This window comes from Cucurbita pepo, chromosome 4 (genome assembly GCF_057944985.1).
Source record: "Cucurbita pepo subsp. pepo isolate OVF chromosome 4, ASM5794498v1, whole genome shotgun sequence".
In the NCBI taxonomy this organism is placed as follows: Eukaryota; Viridiplantae; Streptophyta; class Magnoliopsida; order Cucurbitales; family Cucurbitaceae; genus Cucurbita; species Cucurbita pepo.
This window is the reverse complement of record NC_141801.1, coordinates 10,839,802-10,860,609: the sequence shown is the minus strand read 5'-3', so window position 1 is coordinate 10,860,609 and position 20,808 is coordinate 10,839,802. Positions and strand designations below refer to the sequence as shown.

At 36.0% G+C, this 20,808-nt stretch overlaps 3 protein-coding genes and 2 pseudogenes across 5 annotated transcripts; all 5 read left to right on the top strand.

Annotated features, from left to right (window-relative positions):
* Window positions 1-1,353: 1,353 nt before the first annotated feature.
* LOC111793140 (sugar transport protein 14) lies at window positions 1,354-3,770 on the top strand. Its single transcript, XM_023674884.2, has 4 exons — window positions 1,354-1,662; window positions 2,105-2,427; window positions 2,522-3,151; window positions 3,219-3,770. Exons 1-4 carry the CDS (start codon window positions 1,521-1,523, stop codon window positions 3,654-3,656), a joined length of 1,533 nt encoding a protein of 510 aa, XP_023530652.1. The 5' UTR covers window positions 1,354-1,520; the 3' UTR covers window positions 3,657-3,770.
* A 912-nt stretch (window positions 3,771-4,682) lies between these two features.
* LOC111793139 (putative glycosyltransferase At3g07620) lies at window positions 4,683-8,630 on the top strand. Its single transcript, XM_023674883.2, has 4 exons — window positions 4,683-6,162; window positions 6,252-6,388; window positions 6,853-7,198; window positions 7,740-8,630. The coding sequence occupies exons 1-4, from the start codon at window positions 5,410-5,412 to the stop codon at window positions 8,406-8,408; spliced, it is 1,905 nt and encodes a 634-aa protein (XP_023530651.2). The 5' UTR covers window positions 4,683-5,409; the 3' UTR covers window positions 8,409-8,630.
* A 460-nt stretch (window positions 8,631-9,090) lies between these two features.
* On the top strand, window positions 9,091-12,237 carry LOC111793595 (putative glycosyltransferase At3g07620). Of its 2 annotated transcripts, none has more exons than XM_087123465.1 (5): window positions 9,091-9,251; window positions 9,594-10,538; window positions 10,625-10,758; window positions 10,956-11,304; window positions 11,569-12,237. In XM_087123465.1, the coding sequence occupies exons 2-5, from the start codon at window positions 9,735-9,737 to the stop codon at window positions 12,235-12,237; spliced, it is 1,956 nt and encodes a 651-aa protein (XP_086979591.1). In that variant the 5' UTR covers window positions 9,091-9,251; window positions 9,594-9,734. The 2 variants fall into 2 exon arrangements, with proteins under 2 accessions (XP_086979591.1, XP_086979590.1); XM_087123464.1 differs by having other exon boundaries at window positions 9,091-9,468.
* Window positions 12,238-12,627: 390 nt separating this feature from the next.
* LOC111793596 (putative glycosyltransferase At5g03795) lies at window positions 12,628-14,767 on the top strand (annotated as a pseudogene). The gene is made up of 2 exons (XR_015420800.1): window positions 12,628-12,818; window positions 12,930-14,767. The product of XR_015420800.1 is annotated as a putative glycosyltransferase At5g03795 (transcript).
* Window positions 14,768-17,442: 2,675 nt separating this feature from the next.
* LOC111793674 (dehydration-responsive element-binding protein 3 pseudogene) lies at window positions 17,443-18,331 on the top strand (annotated as a pseudogene).
* Window positions 18,332-20,808: the final 2,477 nt, after the last annotated feature.

The window sequence follows — 20,808 nt, the reverse complement described above, 5'->3', positions numbered from 1 at the left end:
ACCAAAGCTTCTACAAGTCGATGTGTCGGAATATCCACACGTCACGTGCAGACCAGATGAATTATTCATCTTATAAAACTCATTTCGCCCGTGCCATGTCACGTGGAGGTTGGACGCCTAGAGCTTGAACGTCATGTCGTACTACCTCCCTTTAGCAACAAAAGCCCGTAGCATCAATTCCCACAACCAAATTCTCACTTAGTCCCTTATCAGTTTTTTAATGTAAGAATTTTAATTAAATTTTATTAATGTATTTATACATATATATATATTTGATAGGCTGTCATTGTTACATTATCAATGTTCACATGCTAATGTTAACTGGACCAATAAAATGAATTAAATGAAGTAGGGTAAACGTTATTTGTCAAATTAAAATGCATTAGATATAAACGCCCATAATTATTGAATACACCGTTACATCAGCTTCAAATAATATTAATTAAAGATATATTCAAATATTGTTGCAAGGAATCATGTTATATATTATATCTGAAATAATGGAAGATTTTAAACTGAATCCCAATTTTGGAAATATTTATAAAAAGTGCCCAGTTTTTTAAAACACTATTAAAACTAATATCTACATTTAATTATTATTATTATTATTATTTTTGGCTTTTTCTTCAGGGTCCAGCCAGGCATGTACGTGGATATTTGGATAATAAAAAGCAGTTGGTAAGAGAGTGAAATGAAGTTGGATAAGTACAAACTTAATAATTTTCTGGTTCTTTAGTCAACGCCCAAAAGTCTCCGTCAACCACTATCCTTTTGCTGGACTTTTGAAAATTTAAGAACCCTAATATTTTTTAAACCTAATTCTTTAATAAACGTTAACAAATATGAGGTGGGGACCAAGTTGTAATGAATATAAGATTGGATTGATTGGTTAGAGCTTCCATGAAATTTGCAACCATCAAGGGGAAATTAATCAATATTTGGCTAAAACGGGTCCAAAATTCATTAGTTGTTGTAATAGTACGGCTCACATTGAATCGACTCCAACTGGTTTACCCACTCCATTATGGTATTAAATCTATGAGATTGAACAAGTATGATCATTGTCCTAGATAAATTAAAAATAATCTATAAATCTTATAGGAAATAAATGTAAGCTAAGTAGGTTAGATGTTGTAATGAATCGAAATATCTTCTACGTTACATCATCAGGGTATTAACGGAAGTATATAAGATTTGACTAATTCAAAATGGATTGAATTTTGAAAGATTTTTGCAGCATGGTATTGGATTATGTTTTAGAAATTGATTCCCTACATTTTTCATATTCAAAATTCAATTAGTCAACACTTGTGTGCACATGGTAACCAAGGTCCCATCATCTCTTTGAATCCCCGTTTTTTTCTCAATAATTTATCCAATTTTCAAACACAAGTGGGTTGAAATTTCATATACATTTTCAAACCATTCTTCAAGTCCGACTCCAGCAGCTGCTGTCGGTTCCCTTTTCTCTCCATATTTAGAATCCCACATCGCCTTTTCAGTTTCAGAGAGACAGAGAAATGGCTGGAGGAGGATTTGCAGATGGGGCGCCATTGAAAAGGGCTCATCTTTATGAGTATCGAATCACTGGGTATTTCATTGCGGCTTGCTTTGTTGCTGCCCTTGGTGGGTCTTTGTTTGGCTACGATCTTGGAGTTTCTGGTACGTTTGTTTTCCATTTTTCAGTATGAACAATCTTTTGTGTTCTTATGTTCTTGTTTTTCCTCTCTGGAATTGTTTGTTCATCTGATATTTTTGAAGATTTTTAAGAAATTTTGACACACTGAACTCTGTTTTCTATCTCGTTGACTTTGAATTTGAGAACAAAGAGATGAATTATGATTAGTGATTATGCCCTTTACCAAGATTAAGAAAAGAATAAGATTGGTGCTTAAATGGCACTACACTTGAGGTTTTAAATTTTTAAGTTTTCGGTTATATGTCTGCGAGATCGTCGGTCGGTTGGGAAGAACTAAATACTAAGTGACACGTTTTAAAAACTTTGAGGGAAGTCTAAAGAGAACAATATATGTTAGCTGTGGGCTTGTGCTATGTGAACGTGCCTGAAAAAAGAAAAATGATGTATAGTGGTCTAAAATCTCAGGTGGGGTGACTTCCATGGATGATTTTCTGGAGAAATTTTTCCCAAAAGTGTTCAGAAGAAAGCAGCTTCATCTGAAAGAGACGGATTACTGTAAATATGACAATCAAGTTCTAACACTTTTCACATCCTCTTTATACTTTGCTGCTCTTGTCTCTACTTTTTCGGCTTCATATGTAACAAGAAAGCGAGGCCGAAGAGCGAGCATCCTTGTTGGATCGGTTAGTTTCTTTCTAGGTGGTGCGATCAATGCTGCTGCAATGAACGTCGCAATGCTGATCATCGGACGAATTTTCCTCGGTATTGGTATCGGTTTCGGTAACCAAGTAAGAAGAAGAAGGCTGTTGGTTGTGTGGTGAAATTTGAAGGCTCTTTACCTGATGTCTAATTCTTGTTTGTTTTTGTCTCCTGATTGTGCAGGCTGTGCCTTTGTATCTATCCGAAATGGCCCCGGCGAAGATTCGGGGAGCGGTTAACCAACTGTTTCAACTAACTACTTGCTTGGGGATTCTGATTGCAAACTTCATAAACTATGGAACTGATAAGATTCATCCATGGGGATGGAGGCTGTCTCTTGGATTGGCCACAGTCCCAGCTACTTTGATGTTCATTGGGGGACTTTTCCTTCCCGAGACACCAAACAGTTTGGTGGAGCAGGGCAGAATGGAGGAGGGAAGAACTGTGCTAGAGAAAATCAGAGGCACGACGAAAGTCGACGCCGAGTTCGCCGATCTTGTTGATGCGAGCAATGCTGCACGAGCAATAAAACACCCGTTTAGGAACCTCCTTCAGCGAAAAAACCGACCCCAGCTCGTGATTGGAGCGTTGGGAATTCCAGCATTCCAGCAACTCACTGGCATGAACTCCATTCTGTTCTATGCTCCTGTCATGTTTCAAAGCTTGGGGTTTGGTTCTGATGCAGCTCTCTATTCATCAACCATCACAAGTGCTGCACTTGTTCTTGCCACTTTCATTTCAATGTTCTTGGTAGATAAGTTTGGCAGGAGAGCATTCTTCCTCGAAGCTGGTGCAGAAATGATATGTTGCCTGGTAAATTCACTTGACCTGTAATAAACCAATTTCTTCACAGAAAATGCTAACACATACGCGCCTGCAGATTGCAGTAGCTGTGACACTGGCGCTGAAGCTTGACCAAGGGGAGGAGGAGCTTCCAAAGGGGGTAGGGATCTTCCTAGTGATAGTGATCTGCATATTTGTGTTGGCTTACGGAAGGTCATGGGGGCCGCTCGGTTGGCTCGTGCCGAGCGAGCTGTTTCCATTGGAGACGAGATCAGCCGGGCAGAGCATGGTGGTGTGTGTCAACATGCTTTTCACGGCTTTGATAGCGCAGTGCTTCCTAGCCGCTATGTGCCATCTCCGGTATGGGATCTTCCTGTTGTTCGCAGGTTTGATTGTAATAATGTCCAGCTTCATCTACTTCCTGTTGCCAGAAACTAAGCAAGTCCCTATCGAAGAAGTGTATCTGCTGTGGCAGAACCACTGGTTTTGGAAGAGATTTGTTAAAGACGGGAGACAAGGGACTCAACATGTGTAGGAACAATCAAAGAAGTGGCTGTAATTTAGTATACAAAATGCATTTTATAGTACATTGCTATTTTGTGTTCATAAATTTCCTATGCATATTAATATAATCCAGCCAATATTATTCGACCAACTCTTAACCCAATTAAAACCGAACTTTAGGATCTTCCTAAATAATTCCCTTTTCCCAATGCTAATCACCTAATAAATATAAAATAAAAGATTTAAGAATTTAGTTGATACAAAATAAAAAATTTAAGGACAAGTCTCGTCCATTATAATTTGATCTATGGATCGGAGAACTTTTTTGTTGATAGAAACAACGATCAAAGAGGACTAATAGAACAAACACCGTACTATAACAAATTGAAAAAATTAGTTCAAACAGGAGAAGTACGCTATGCTAATGTGCCTTGGATGATCTATATCTCAGGGTCAGGAGCTCATGAGCACATTAAACTATCCATGTGACTGAGAGCCCTCACAGCCCAAGCACAACGACGCAATTATCAGGGGTGCGCTCTACTATTGAGCTAATAGCCCATCGTGCGGGCCTCCCGTTGGGGCCCACTATGCCAAAAGCAAGAGAAACTTCATCCCTCTCTTACCTTTTTCCGCCCCCATGTCCCCACTTGGGAGGGACATGGGATGTAAAAAAAACATCCTAAGTTTAAAGGGATCTAAAGTTGAGAGATTTTTTTTAACTATTTTCTTTAAATCTAAAGATTAAATAAATACAATTTTAAATTTTTGAATACTAGATTTATAATTAATTTTTAAATTTTAGAAACTTTATTAAATATTTTAAAAATATTTTAGAGATTAAATAAATGCAAACTTTAAAAATTATAGTTATTTTATAAAGTTTATGAACACAAATTTAAGATTTATGGATATATTAAATAATTTTTAAAAATTAAAAACTAAATAGCGTTAGAAATAAATTTACAATTTAATTAGATCAAAATCATTATTTATTTAAATTTAATAAAAGCAAAATTATTATTCCACGCCTTTTTAGCTTTTGACGAGACGCTTGGAACGTAGAAGTTCGGATTCAGAGACGACTTCTCTGTTTCTGATTAGAAATGGACAGAAATTTCCTTTTTCATCAAAGATTCGAGTCTCCTTGATGTACTGGATGGGATTCAGGATTTGCGACTGGAAATAATTGATTCATGCACCAATGGATTGGAGCTCAGCCCCACAGATGGCTCTGTGATAACCTTCCAATGATTGCCGCTTCATTCTCTCTGAAACGGCGGGCCAATCCACGTCCCAACATTAACGAACTCGTAAGCTGGTCCTCATTCTATATCCCTTCTTGCCTTTCTTGGTGAACTTCGTTTTTTCACTTGTCGTCATCTAGAATCTAGATTCTCCTTCAAAAAGAGTTGGGACCTACCATTTCCCTGGTAAAAGCACTTTACAGATTCTTATAACTTTTCCTTCCTGATTGCAATGATCTGTTGGAGATTTCGATTTAAGAAATGAGGTATAATTATCAATCATTAGTTCATAATCTATGGGGATTCAGAACTAGTATGGTATATCTAATTTGTATCTGGGAAGAGAGGAATTGGTATATTTTGCACGCGTAATAAGTTGATTTGTTCGGTATGGTGCTACAGTCTACAGAGACAGATTTTTTATTCCGTCTATCGTGTATTGATCTTATTGTGGCTACCTCTGTTTAATGGAGATATTTGTCTATCAATTGTGCGATTTGGAATACTGACGAGGTAATTGGTTGGATTTTTGGCGATATGGAGATCCGGCGGCTTCTCATTATCATAATTATGATACTTATTACTCTCTTTTCTTTCCAATATTCTGTGTTTCAGTACACAAAAAGTTTAAACGATAAGGCCTCAACTCTTATGATGGTTCAGAATGTCTGTCATATGAACAATTTAGGACGTTGTAGATTTGATACAGTTGATACGGGTATTAACAACTTGGATACAAAGGAAAATGTTGATTATGATACTAACAAAAAGGTAAGAACAGATGTTGTTGATTTGACATCAGAATTCTTGAAGAAAGAGTCCTTTGATGAGGAGGAAAAGAGTAATCTGACAGAGGATACTGTTGTAAGGGAAACGAATGCAGAATTAAGTTACAGTCCACTGATGAAGGGAGATGTTTTAGAAGATAGTAACATGACAGCCGATGAAGGAAAAGCCACTAGCAGTCCAGGTGTGAGTGAAATTGGAAATCAAAGCATAGTTGTTTCAAAACAATCCCATGGAACTATGAACAATAGCATTAAAAAGGTTGATCATACATATTCTAACATTTCCGCGACTCCAGATGCATCTGCTGGCCAAGAAGAGGATACCAGAAGCAGTATGGAAGAATTAGAAAACGATGATGGAATTGTGCCAGGGAAGAAAGATTCAGTTGTCTTGAATGACAGAAAGGGGGGGCCAGACATATCAACATTGAGTGGGCCATTTATATCCATATCTCAAATGTATTCAAAGCTATCAAGGGCTCACAAGTCTTCTTGTTTGAAGGTATGGATTACATTTCGAGGTTCCAGATTTGGGTAACTGTAACCATCTAGAGTTCTAAAATTTTCACTCGTAATGACACTTGGTAGCAGAGGCGGCAATGTCCACAGACATCCCGACGTGATCGTGAACTACACTATGCAAGACGGGAGATTGAAAATTCTTCTGTGTTAAGGAGCACTCCAGGAATTAATGCCTCTATTTTCAGAAACATTTCCATCTTTACAAGGTAATCCAATACCTTAAAACATTTGGTGTTTCATTTTTCTTGCCTCTTCCAATGTTTTTTTGAGACAATGTTGTGGTTAAGCACTCTTGATTCTGCCCAATGCCACTTACATTGAGCTTAGTTTCCTGAACTTTAAATGGTGAATAATACTCCCAAACATATTTGTTCTTTATGGGGAAATGAAAGCAAAAGGTTAACATTTTTGTAAGGTTATATAGTCTACAGTTGAAAGACAAAGGCTAAAAATTCTGTTCTGAACATTTCTTCCTAAATCTCGGTCCTGTATCAGTCCCAAAAGGTTTAAACCATTTCCAGTTACCAAGCTTTACATTATCTGGGTTGACTTGTTTTATGAGAGGGACAGAGCACCTTTTGTAGGATTATTTTTGCTCATTCTCTTTTACCTTAGCGAAACATCAATCAACCTTTACTAAGGCGAAGCTTGTGGTTTGTCATCTTTGCAGGAGTTACGAGTTGATGGAAAAAATGCTTAAAGTCTATATATACGAGGAAGGAGAAAAACCCATTTTCCATCAGCCTATATTGACTGGAATATATGCCTCAGAAGGATGGTTTATGAAATTATTGGAAGAAAACAAAAAGTTTACTGTGAAGGACCCTGAGAAAGCTCATTTATTTTATTTGCCCTTCAGTTCACAGTTCCTAAGGGTCGCATTTGGAAACAAATTCCGCAACAAGAGGGATCTACAAAAGCTTCTCAGGAAGTACATTGACTTAATTGGGAAGAAGTATCCTTTTTGGAAAAGAAGTGGAGGATCAGACCATTTTCTTGTTGCTTGTCATGACTGGGTAGACATTCTTCAATCTCGCTAATCATATCAATTTAGCTTCAGTTCATTATTTGACAGTAATGCTTATGTGAATCAAATACTAGCCTAGATGAAAATGACTTTTCTTGCTAATTGTTTTGTAACAACCTGAAACTTATTGGCTGTGTTGTTTTATGTCTTCCTAGTAATTAATGTTCTTTGCCATTTGGATTGAGAGGAATAATAGATCAATTGAGATTATTTCGAAACTGGTTAGGTTTAACGCTCTTTTTGGGCTTTGGTCACTAAATCTTTTTATAATTATGAGTTTCATCTTGTTTTTTTGGATTGGAGTCCCTTTTGGTTGTTAGAGTTGTAGCCCTTTCGTGTTCTTTCATTGCTTTCAATGGAAGTGTGGTTTCCTGATGCCTTTTTACAATTATGAGTTTCATCTTGTTTTTTTGGATTGGAGTCCCTTTTGGTTGTTAGAGTTGTAGCCCTTTCATGTTCTTTCATTGCTTTCAATGGAAGTGTGGTTTCCTGATGCATTGTAATTATTGACTGATATAGATCAATTTCAGGCTCCCAAGCTCACAAAGCGTTTGGTGAAGAACTGCATCCGAGCACTCTGCAATGCAAATGCTGCTGCAGACTTCGAAATTGGAAAAGACACCAGTTTACCAGTAACTTTTGTACATTCAATCGACAACCCCATAGACGATATTGGTGGGAAACCTCCTTCCGAAAGGACCACGTTGGCCTTCTTTGCTGGGAGCATGCACGGTTATCTCCGGCCTATTCTTCTACACTACTGGGAAAGCAAAGAACCTGACATGATGATTGTTGGCCCAATGCCTAATAGCATTGAAGGGAAAAGTGCCTACATGAAGCAAATGAAGAGAAGCAAGTATTGCATATGTGCTCGAGGCTATCAAGTTCATACGCCTCGGGTGATCGAAGCAATTCTCAACGAGTGCATCCCTGTGATTATATCAGATAATTACGTCCCTCCCTTCTTCGAGGTATTGAATTGGGAATCATTCTCGGTGTTTGTTAAAGAGAGAAATATACCGAATTTGAGAGACATTCTCCTCTCAATCCCAGAGGAGAACTACCTTGCAATGCATTCAAGAGTGAAAATGGTGCAACAACACTTCCTTTGGCACGAAAAGCCTGCAAAGTATGATGCATTTCACATGATCCTTCATTCAATTTGGTACACGAGAGTGTTTGAGATCAAAACCAACTGACATTAGACAAAGTTTGATTCTGGATTTAACAAGACACTCAATTGTTACAAGGGTAGGCCTCATCCATGTTCCTAATGTAGTTTGTACAAGTCTTGAATGAGGGAAGGAAATTAGTTTTGGTTACTTGAGATTTTTCTACCATGTTTATATACATATGGATTAGAATTACTAGGTTGGGGCGTGGATTGTTTAATCTCTCATTCTTATGATCATAATTTTATTTTTAAGAACTATTTACCGTTCTAAATATGGATTGTTTAATATTTTATTCTTATAATAGTCACATATTTTGAGATAATTTTTAGATACTCCTTTAAAATGTTTAATCTCTCATTCATATATGACCATAATAATTTTTAGTGTAAATAAATTTTGAGATAATTTTGAAATATAAGATTTTAATTTAAATAAGGTATAAAACCATTAATTAATTGACTAATTATAAATGTTTTAATTACTTGTGGTACTTGCAATTATTCTTATAATATTAATCTTACTGAATCTTTCGGTAGAAGGTAAAAGAAATGATTCATAAATAATATACTTGTCACGTCAATTAAAGAAGCTTTAGCTAATGATTTCTGAAATAACCTGGCATGAAGATATTTTAAATGAAAGATTTCATTTCAATAAAATAAAAAGATGTAGATAATGATATAAGGATATAAATAATTTAGCCTCCCATCAAATTTGGCGGACTCGACCACACGTTCTCAGAAGTCTGAATCACTTCCAAAACAAGCGATGAAGATGATCACCGTTGTACGGACGGTACCGACGAAGCTTGAAAGTTGAAATGCTGCTTACATAGCTCATAGAATTGAAGAGGCTACAGCTTCCGAGGTAAAGAAAGCTCGAGCTTAGCTGAACATCCAACTTTCTTTTTGATTTCGCAAACAGTTCGTTCTCTTCTGTTTTGGTCGGAGTAACACTGAGTTTTGAATTCTCTGTCCGTTTGATATTTTAGCTGCAATTTTGAATGTTTGTGATTTTCATCTCATTCCCCTGCGATCGATAAGGTTTCTGAGAAATGCCTTCTCAAAATTGGTGCTAATTGCTGGTAACGACTGAATTAGCTCATAATTTTTCGCCATGATTTAGCTGTCTATTGTCAACCGTAGTTCATAAGCTAATTCAGAGTTGTTTGATAATTGTGGGGTTTTTTCTTCACGCATTGGTATCCAGTTGCTGCAAGGTGCATGATGATCGTATGCGACTGCTCCAATTTGATGTGGTTTTTTAAAATTGGGAGTCCAATGTGATCCCGAGCTTCTTCAAGTTATTGGAATATTTTATAGATATTGGTTGCTTCCCACGGTTTCTTATATGGCTATTCATGTTTGTACAAACTTGTTTCATGGTATCAAAATCCGGAGGCTGCTTATTATGATAGCCATCATAATTTCAATTCTCATTGTTTCCCAGTGCTACGTTTATCCTTATGCGAAAAAATCTTTCCTACCACTTGATGTTAAGAGCTCAGACATTATGAGTCTTCAAAATATCACTAGTTTAAACCATTCAGAAGTTCATTTCCTGTATACTGTCACTCATGTGAAAAATAGGAAGGAAAGAACTGAGTACATTACTGAAAAGAAGGGAGAAAGAGGATTTGGTTTGACGTTGGATGCTGCTAATAGCATGCCATATGAGAATGGTACACCATTTGTAGAGACTTCGGCAATGCCAGATGGAAATTCTACCGTTGATAATGACATTGGGAGTGGGACGGTAGAGTTTGGTTATAATCCCCCCATGAAGGAAAAAATTTTAGACAACAGTTACAAGAGAGTTGTTGAAGGTGAAGACAGCAGCAATCTAAATATGAGTAAAATGAGAAACCATATTTCTTTTGTCTCAAATCAATCTCAAGAGTTAATTGTAGATCCAAGAAAATCTGACTCGTCTTCTGCTCAAAACACATCTTCCATTCCAGAAGACCGTTTCGGTAGAACCGAGGAAATAGTTACAAAGGATACAAGGTCTGAGCAAGGGAAAAATGTTTCCGATACCTTGGATGGACTTGCACGGTATGACATATCGACTTTGAAGAGTCCTGAGATGCCATCAATATCAATATCTCAAATGAACGCATTGTTGTCTCTAAGTCATACTTCTCCTTGTTCGAAGGTATGGATTTCAACTTAAGGTTCCAATTAGATCATTGACAAAAACTCGACTCTGACACTTGCACTGCTGATTTTACTTGGTAGTAGAAGCCACAGTGTCGTTTGTCTTCTTCACGTGATCGTGAACTTCTACATGCAAGACTGGAGATTGAGAAAGCCACTGCTGCTGTGAACAGCCCAGGAATTATTTCTGTTTTCCGAGATGTTTCTATGTTCAAGAGGTAATATTTTCTAAACATTGTTTGGTTCATACTGCCTCGACATGTAGCAGTGGCCTGGCATATAGTCTATCCCATCAGCTATCATCTTTGTTGATCCTGTGTCTTCAATGTCAATTAGCTTATTGTGAAAATTTGGATACTGTGACCAGTACCAACATTAACCAGGATGAAGCGTATATTGCGTGTTCCCTTTGCAGGAGTTATGACTTGATGGAAAAAACGCTTAAAGTTTATATCTACAAGGAAGGAGAAAAGCCTATTTTCCATCAACCTCGGATGAGAGGGATATATGCCTCAGAAGGATGGTTTATGAAATTGATGAAAGAGAATAAAAAATTTGTTGCAAAGAATCCCAAGAAGGCACACTTGTTCTATTTACCTTTCAGTTCGCAGTTACTAAGGAGTGCACTTTCTGAACAAAATTCCCAAGGTCGAAAGAACCTAGAGGAACGTCTAGGGAACTATGTCAACTTAATTAGGAGAAACCACCAATTCTGGAACAGAACTGGAGGTGCTGATCATTTTCTTGTTGCTTGTCACGACTGGGTATGTATTCTATACCGAATTTAGATTTATCGACAATGTATTGTTCGAGTATTTTGTTGCTTATCTTGGAAACTCTTCTCATGTTATCCTTTGAAGTAGCTGAGGCTTGTTTGCTTTGTATTCTGTGGACATTGTTCCGTGTGTCCGAAACCCTGACTTGAGCATAAATAGTTTAGTTACAATTTGTTGTCATCTTAAATGTATTGTTGGAGTCTCTTTCCTGGTAGTCAAGTTATCATTTATTTTCATTACATTCAATTTCAGGCCTCCAAACTCACAAGGAAGTATATGAAGAACTGCATCAGAGCTCTCTGCAATGCAAACGCTGCTAGAGGCTTTCAAATTGGGAAGGACACTAGCTTACCAGTTACAAATATACATTTGACAAAGGACCCTGATATAACTACTGGAGCAAAACCTCCTTCAGACAGGACTACATTAGCCTTCTTTGCTGGGGGTATGCACGGTTATCTCCGACCAATACTGCTTCATTACTGGGAAAATAAAGAACCTGACATGAAAATTTTTGGCCCAATGCCACGCGATGCTGAAGGGAAAAGAATCTATAGGGAGCACATGAAAAATAGTAAGTACTGCATATGTGCGAGGGGATATGAAGTTCATACTCCTCGAGTGGTTGAGGCCATTCTAAACGCATGTGTTCCAGTTTTCCTATCAGATAATTACGTGCCTCCTTTCTTTGAGGTATTAAACTGGGAATCATTCTCAGTATTTGTTCAAGAGAAAGAGATCTCTAATTTGAGAAATATTCTGCTCTCAATTCCTGAGAAGGACTACCTTGTCATGCATGCAAGACTGAAAATAGTTCAAAAGCATTTCATTTGGAACAAAATTCCGGTAAAGTATGATTTATTTCATATGATCCTTCACTCAGTATGGTATACTCGAGTGTTTCAGATGAAAACCAATTGATTTAGGTAGCATCGGATTCTGGTGTCGGAAAGCCACAAATGTCGAATGAATAAGAAGACTGTGAAGGGGAAGTAAAAGGATGTAGTGTAAATATGCCGAGCTTCCATAACATCGTACACCCTCCAGATAGAGATGAAGCTTAGCTTGAATCTCTCTAATCATATGGTGGAATTCTTGAGGGATATATTTGCAAATGTTTCCATCTTGTAAATGAGTTCGATGACTCATCAGTTTCATATTCCATACCAAGTTTTGAGTTCCCCTTAGAGCAGTTTGTGAAACCAAATGATACCGTCATTTAAGGGAACGAGTTAGAAGATTTTGGTGCAATGGATTGGATTTTGGTGAGTTAGAAGAATTTAAAAACTTATCATTGCGAGAGGATATAGATATGACTTTCAATTCTTCAACCGCCATGCTACCGATCCCAGCTTCACCTGTTAACACAGTTCATTCAGAGAACTTGATATCAAATATAAGCTCATCAGTCTCAGAAACCGATTCTAAAAGCACAACTAAACGGAAGAAGATGAAGAGTGAAATGCCACCAAAGTCCATAACTTCACTAGAAGAGATGAACAGTATGTTTGTGTTAGTTTTGAATTGTTCGTTTGATGATCTTATATTATGCTGGGTTTTAATCTTGTTCTTGCTTTGCGTGGAGACCAATGAGTTCCTCTTTACGTGATCAGGAAAATTATTCTGCCAAGTCCTATATGTGCGTAATTCTCATAACAGGACAAATTACGTCAATTTTTTGAAGGAATACTCGGAAAATATTGCAGCCAAATATCCATACTGGAATAGAACTGGTGGAGCAGATCATTTTCTTGTTGCATGCCATGATTGAGCGCTGCTTAAAAGCACTTTGCAATACTGATGCAACAGTTGCCTTCAAAATTGGATGAGATATGTCTCTTCCAGAAACTTATGTATCGAGAAATCTTCTTAGAGATATTGGAGGAAAACCTGCTTCACAAAGACATGTTCATGCCTTTTATGGTGGGAATATACATGGTTATGTCTTAACCCTGATATGAAGATCTTTGGTCCAATGCCTCATGGTATTGCAAGCAAAATGAGTTACATTCAGTATATGAAGAGCAGCAAATACTGCATCTGCCCAAAGGGTTACGAGCTCAATAGTCCACGGGTTGTTGACGCAATCTTTTATGAGTGTGTACCTGTGATCATATCAGACAATTTCGTGCCACCATTTTTTGAGGTGTTGAATTGGGAAGCATTTTCAGTGATTGTTGCAGAAAAGGATATTCCCTACTTACAACAACATACTGCTCTTTCAATACTAAATGACAGATATCTCGGATGCAACTCCGAGTCAGGAAAGTACATAAGCGCTCCCTTTGGCATGCCAAGCCCTTGAAGTACGACATTACCCTTCATTCATTCTGGTATAACATAGTGTTTCAGATAAAGATGTTGTAAGTGCTCCATTGAAGATATGAAGGAAATCCATGAAACTCTAAAATAACTGAACAGAACAAAATGACTCCTTTGCAGCTTCTCTTTGGAAAAAATCTGCTTAAACCTCGGTGGGATCATGTCAAGGACCTTGAAAATGGACTGCAACTGTGGCAGTGCTCTTGTATATAGCAGACTGGTAAAACAAAACTATGATTATTTGTCAATATTGCAGTAGAAATCCTGATTTCCTTTCAGCAACCTCTGCATCTGGCTGTGAGACTTCAGGTTTCAAATCATACTGCCCTGTACCTCGTCGACGTAGGAAGCCATTTTCCAGGACCACAATGGAAGTTATTACTCGTTCTTTGGGTCATCATCAACCACATCCATCCAAAGCAATAAATGTTTTCACTCACTGGGTCCATCCAGACCAATTGAAGAGAGACCCACATTCAAGAACCGTATCTCTGAGATCGGAATCAGATACTCAGGCATATATGATCTCTAATATGGCACCACAACACGAAGCTTCCTATGAAGAACAGGGGCAATGTGGAATGGGCGATGATGTTAATGAACTTGGTGGGTTGCTGTCAACAAACGAAGGGACCCTGATTATCAGATATTTAAGATCTTCTACAGGCTCTACTACTCTCATGAAACTTCAGATGATCATACAGGTACCAACAATAAACTAGAATCAAAATATTAGCGATTGTGGGTCCCTGTGAATTTAGTGATCTTTGCTTCAAAATGGAAAAAAAAATGGTGGGGATTGCAAAATTAGGTGTTCTGAATGAGAGCATATGGTTATAATGATGGCCTGATGAGGTTCTTCCTTCTGGGTCCTTCTTTTCTCATAACTCCAATAACCATAATAAATTTTGACAGATTTGAAGTGTCCCTATTTCATTAAAGGATGGAAATTTGCCAGCCTACCAGGATTAAGTTTCCCAGTCCCATATCCACCATTATTGGATAGGGTGAATTTCAAGTCCAATCAGAACTCATTTTTTACTATGTTTTCAATGATTCTGATCCAAATTTGTCGTCTTGAAGGACCATTTTGTGGTAAATAAATGCACAATTGACTGTTGAGCTACCATATCTGTTTGCTTTTTTACTTCACAGACATGCATGATCCATAAATAAAAAAGAAAAACTCAAATTTAAAGCCTTTGGCAGCTATTTGTACTCATTCCACAATAACCCTGTTGCTTTCTGGTTGTAAATAATTGAATCCTTTATTGACTGTCTCTTCTGACTTCTGTATCCTTTTCTTCTATTTCAGAATACAATAATTTTTTACTATATTTAGATTAACATTATACTTCTTTCTAACTTTATACACACATTTTTAGGTACATAACAAATATATCTCAAACTACTCTTATTCTTGTTTAACATTCCAACAGATTACTACGTCAAGAGATCGTTTGTAATTTTAAAAAATAAATATCTTGGACATGGAGAACACATGGATTTCCATGTGATGGAGATAAAATAATCAAGAAATTGGATTAAAAAATACAATATTTATTTAACTAGAAAATAAAAGATAGATGGGTCCACATATTAAATGGATCATAGGGTTGAATCCATGAGGTAATGGGCTAGTATTGAAGCTTCAATCACTATCCACATTAATATCCTTACACAATTATGAAATAAATGTTTGTATGTTTCTCTCATTTTTCATACTTTCGCCTTCCAAATTATGTTCTAATTAATGACTATGTATTTTTATGCCTCATTAAATCGAACTATTCGTTCGACTTATCAAATTATTTCCTTTCATCTCGTCAGTCTTCTTATCATATTTTCTCTCCCAACGTTTTTAATATCTAAATAATCGTGCTTCATCTATTTATATAAAGCAGCTACTCAACAGTCGTTAGCCCTAAACGTTTAAAAAAAATATATTAAAAACATTTTGATCGATATATTTACACAAATTTAGGAATTTGTCTAAATCATTATCACCCTTTTTTTACTTTGGTGCTAGTGGAAAACAAGGTATATACCTTCCTAAGTTCTATAGGTTAATTCTATAAATAAATAAATAAATAAAACACGTACAATTTTAGTACATCGACTCAATTTTCGAATTCATGATTTTGACCTAATAATCATAATAATTAATAAATTAAAAAAAAAAACATGATGAAAGCCAAATGAAATGAATGATTATTCAATGGGACAGATGAATGACATTAGATGCATTAAAATGAAACATTATAGTTATGCCATTAATTTATAATCAATAATTTCAACGACAATTTAATCATGCCTTCAAACTCCACACCTAATATTTTATTATTTAAATAAATGGACAAAATAATGTCATCATTAAATATATTATTCTATATATTTTACTCCCACGTTTAAAAGTATAAGAACCGAATGAAATAAATTTGAAAATGATGAAAAAAAAGTTATGGGAGTGAAAAATGGATGAAAAATAAAAGCACATGTTTGGCAATGATGTGGGAATTAAATATGTCTCGATATGAACGTGACTATAGTACTAGATTTTGTCGACTTAATTTAATGTACGCTATGATCTGAATAAAGTTATTTAAAAAAAAAAAAAGAAATAAAGAAATTGATTGGTTTTTATTAAATGTGTAAGAATATGGTATGGTTATTAAAAAGAGTATATTAAAAAATGATGCGAATTCGGTTACTTTAAAAGAATATTAATTTTACAATATGGTTTGGGAGACCAAAACGACTGCAACCATTTAACCAACACCATGCCCTTCAATAGTGTCTAATTTATTATTATTGGACCCTCTTTATTTATTTTTTTTACTTTTGGTTTTTAAAATTATTTGATTAAGACTATACAATAAGGTGGATCATCGTTTTTGAATCGCTTCTTAGACTACTTTATATATTTATAAAATAATATTGTTTATAATAATTATAATTAAAAAAAAAAAGGCATGTGTTATTGGTGTTTAAATAAATAAAGTAGTAGGGTACAAATTAAATTTAGAAGTATTAGGGAAATTTGTGTGCTAAAATAGTGGGTATAAGCTTAGAAACACCAACACGCTTCATAACAAGAATTTGCACTCTAAGGCAACATCACCCACACACCAAACAACCCCAATTCATTGAATTTGTACATAAATAACAACCAAACTTCATGCTCTCTTCCTCTCCTTCTACATTAAATTACAACTCCAATTATTCATCCTAACTCACAATATTATCACTATTGATATGAAGTCCTTCGTTCCCATAGTCTAAACAATAATATCTCTATTGATATGAAGTCCAGTTACATATCATCACTCCTCAAACATAAAAGTGTTAAATGTATACGAACTCCGTCTAATTTTATTCAGTAAAAAAGAAAAAGAAAAAATCCAGGCTGTGAGGGTTCATCTCCCCCAACTCTTTGTACCTTCACCGTCCTTCCCTCCCCTATAATAACTAATATTATTTCTTTTTTTTTTTTTCTATGAATAATAATAATAATAATAATAATAATAATAATAATAATAATATATTAATATTGAGATCTTTATTTGTAAGAGACACGGGAAAGACCGATACGAATGATGGGAAAGAGGGTGGTGGGTGAGACTGAGAGAGAAAGTGAGAAATAATTTATTTTTTTATTTTTAAAAAATAATAATAAGAATTATTGGAAAGAGAAGTACTCGTCTACACCCGCTTCTATTACAATCCCCGTGCATGATAAATGCACAGTCACCAAGGGCATCGATGCCTCCTTTTATATCTATATATATATATATATATATATAAGCCCTTTTATACCCATTCGTGTAGGGGTGACTTACAATTTGTAATAATACCCTTTTATCAATGGCTCGCCTTATCGTTCACAATGACCCTGCAATTTTCAACTCTTCCTCTTCTTCTTCCTCCTCGTCGTCGTCGTCGGTTGAGATCGATGAGGCAGGGGCGGCGATTGCGGTTGACTCGAACCGGAAACGGGCGAAGAGGCCCAGGGAAACTAGCAATGGGAACAGCAAGCACCCGGTTTTCCGTGGGGTCCGAATGAGGGCATGGGGAAAATGGGTTTCCGAAATTCGGGAGCCCCGAAAGAAGAGCAGGATCTGGCTCGGCACTTTCTCCACCCCTGAAATGGCCGCACGTGCCCACGACGTCGCCGCTTTAACTATCAAAGGCAACTCCGCCATTCTCAATTTCCCCCAACTTGCCCATCAATTCCCTCGCCCCGCTTCCAACTCCCCCCGCGACGTCCAGGCCGCCGCCGCCAAAGCTGCCTCCATGGAACTCCCCACCCCTCCCCTGCCTACGCCCTCGTCCTCCTCCTCCTCCTCCTCCTCTTCCTCTTCCGGTTTATGTCCGTCGACGCCGGAGGAATTGAGCGAAATCGTGGAGCTTCCAAGCTTGGGGACGAGTTACGAAACAACCGAATTGGGGAAAGAGTTCGTATTCGCTGACTCATTGGAAGGTTGGCTTTATTCATACCCATGGTATAACAGAGTGAGCAATGTAGAAGAAGAAGAAGAAGAAGAAGAAGATTACAGGTTGTTCGGAGACCAGATTTCAATGGCGGATTATACACACACTTGGATTCCCACTACCACACCCTTCGAAACATTCTTGTGGCCACATTAAACTAAATCACCCTCACCTCCATTCTTCTTCCCCCAAATCTAAATTTCTGTTTTTTTTTTTTTTTTTTTTTTTTTTTTAATATAAAAAAAAAAAGAAAAAAGAAAAAACCATTTAGTGTTTTGTTAATAATAATAATAATAATAATAATGTAAGGATTTGGGGTTTGAGGCGTAATTGATTAATCATCAATTTCGCCTCCCTCTGTTCATATAAATTTGTGTGTAATCTCTGTTTACGCTCTAATTAATCAATTTCTCTCTCTGTTTGTGTTTAATCAAATGGGATTAAAAGGAAATCATAATCTTTGTTTAATCTTAATGGCCCCTTAATCTTAATGTCATTGCTCCACGTGGTTCACAGCTTCGGATGCGTTACATTTTATTTATTTATTTATTTATTTATTTATTTATTTATTTATTTATTTATTATTATTATGAATTAAATGATTTTAATTAGGGTTAGATTAGTAAATGTAAGTAAGTTGGTTATATGAAGGAAAAAGGCATTTAAATAATGGAATAGAATTATTAGCGGAAGAGGACATCATTAACTAATTAATTAATTAATTAATTGGTTGGTTATAGCCAGGTTCAATTATTGATTACAAATTTATGAATATCAAAATCTAAATCAAATCTCCAATGTGAATAACATGAATTTAATCTCTCCTTTTTCTTTCTACTATAAACTAAAGTTGATATGTGACCATAGATTATACTAAAAAAAAAAAAAAACAAAAACAAATAATTTGTTTACTAAATTATTATATGCATCCCTATTATATTGTTTTTTCTTCCTCTATTGATTTATTAAATGTGTAGGTATTAATAATTTATATATATTACATTGGCATATAATATATTAAATTTCATTAAATGCCAATTTAAGAGGATTTTGAGTATTTTTGATGTGGTTGAAAAATTATGTCAAATTTAGATCGACTCATAATGATATCTATGAACGTTTACTATGACACTTGAGAAAATTTTGTATTATGGTATCGATTTTTAATGTGTTATAGGAGAATAATTGGAATGCGAACTAAGCTTATAATTGTTAATTAGAAGAAAGGTTAATTAAGGTCGTTAATTGAAGGGGAAACAAAGTTGACCTTGGATTTGGGAAGCAATTAATTGGGATTTACAAGGTAAGTAAAACTGAGTTGTATACAGTTTAATCATAAATTAAATACAGAGATTTAGCATAACGATGAATTAAAAATGAGTAATCTAAGAACAAAACCATGTCTTGGAGATTTGTGACTCAATAATTGCGTCAACTGCAATCCCACGTGCTTGGCATGCGCCAGCTCTTATCTCTGCTTCTTTGTCAAATAAAATCTACTTTATTTCTTTACTTACAGATTTATATATATATATATATATATATTTTATTATTATATATCACTAGTTTCAAGTTGAGTCTAGGTTTGGACAAAATTAAAAGGTTAAAAAAATAATTTAATTTAATTTAATTTAATTTAATTTAATTGGGATAATGAGTTGTTATTATTATTATTAATTGGTTAATGAGATTGGGGATGAAATGAATGGAGTATGTGCATTGCTCTGAGTATCAGTATGATTTGACATTAACTACACGACCAACCCAACCAACCAACCAACACTAATTAATTAAACCTACGTGTTTTATTACTTTTTAATTCACCTAATCAATCTCCTAATTAAAAACTTTAGCACTATATAATATAAACCCTCCCTGACTATATATTAAAACTTTATTAATACATACAAATACTATTCTCTCTCTCTCAACCCACTGAGAGGAAAGAGACAAATTCCACCTTTCCACTTGGCCATATGCCCAACTCATTTCATTGCAACTTTGTCTCTGTGTCTGATTCGGATTTTAAATGAGTTGGAACTAATGATACGTTGTTCGAGTTACCAATTCAATTTGCAAATATAATATATATTAGTAGATGATTTCTAAGATTTGACTCCATGCTTAACAAATTATACTTCTATCATATGATTAAATTGTCTCGATTTTATTTTCGGGACTGTCATTTTATTTATTTATTTTTTTTTTTTCTGTGAATTTAAATGGAAGTGACATAAGAATAAAAGTGAGGAGGGATTTAGGTAGAGCTATGTGAACACATTGAATGTTAATTAATTAATAAGAGTTTAAATTTAATATTAAATGGGGGATGGTCATAGAAGCGTGCACGTGGACGAGATCGGACTCGGGTCCATCGAGGAAACCTTCGCGGCGGTGGCGCCGGAGCAGTGCTGGGGTGGAAACGCTGCTATTCCACTAAGTAGCGGCGGAGGTGGCGGAGGTGGCGGAGGTGGTTTAGGGTTTACAGAGGAACAGACAGTGACAGGGTAACAGAAGAGGAGGAGGGTAAACAGTAAATGTCGGCAGTGGCAGGTGAGTGCACGTGGCTTTCAGCTAAGGGGAGGGGGATGACTGGTAACTGGCCATTGCCGGTTTTAAGATGCCACCCCACCTGGATTCTCACTGCTACTTTTTGTTTTATATTTTCAAGATTTGCGG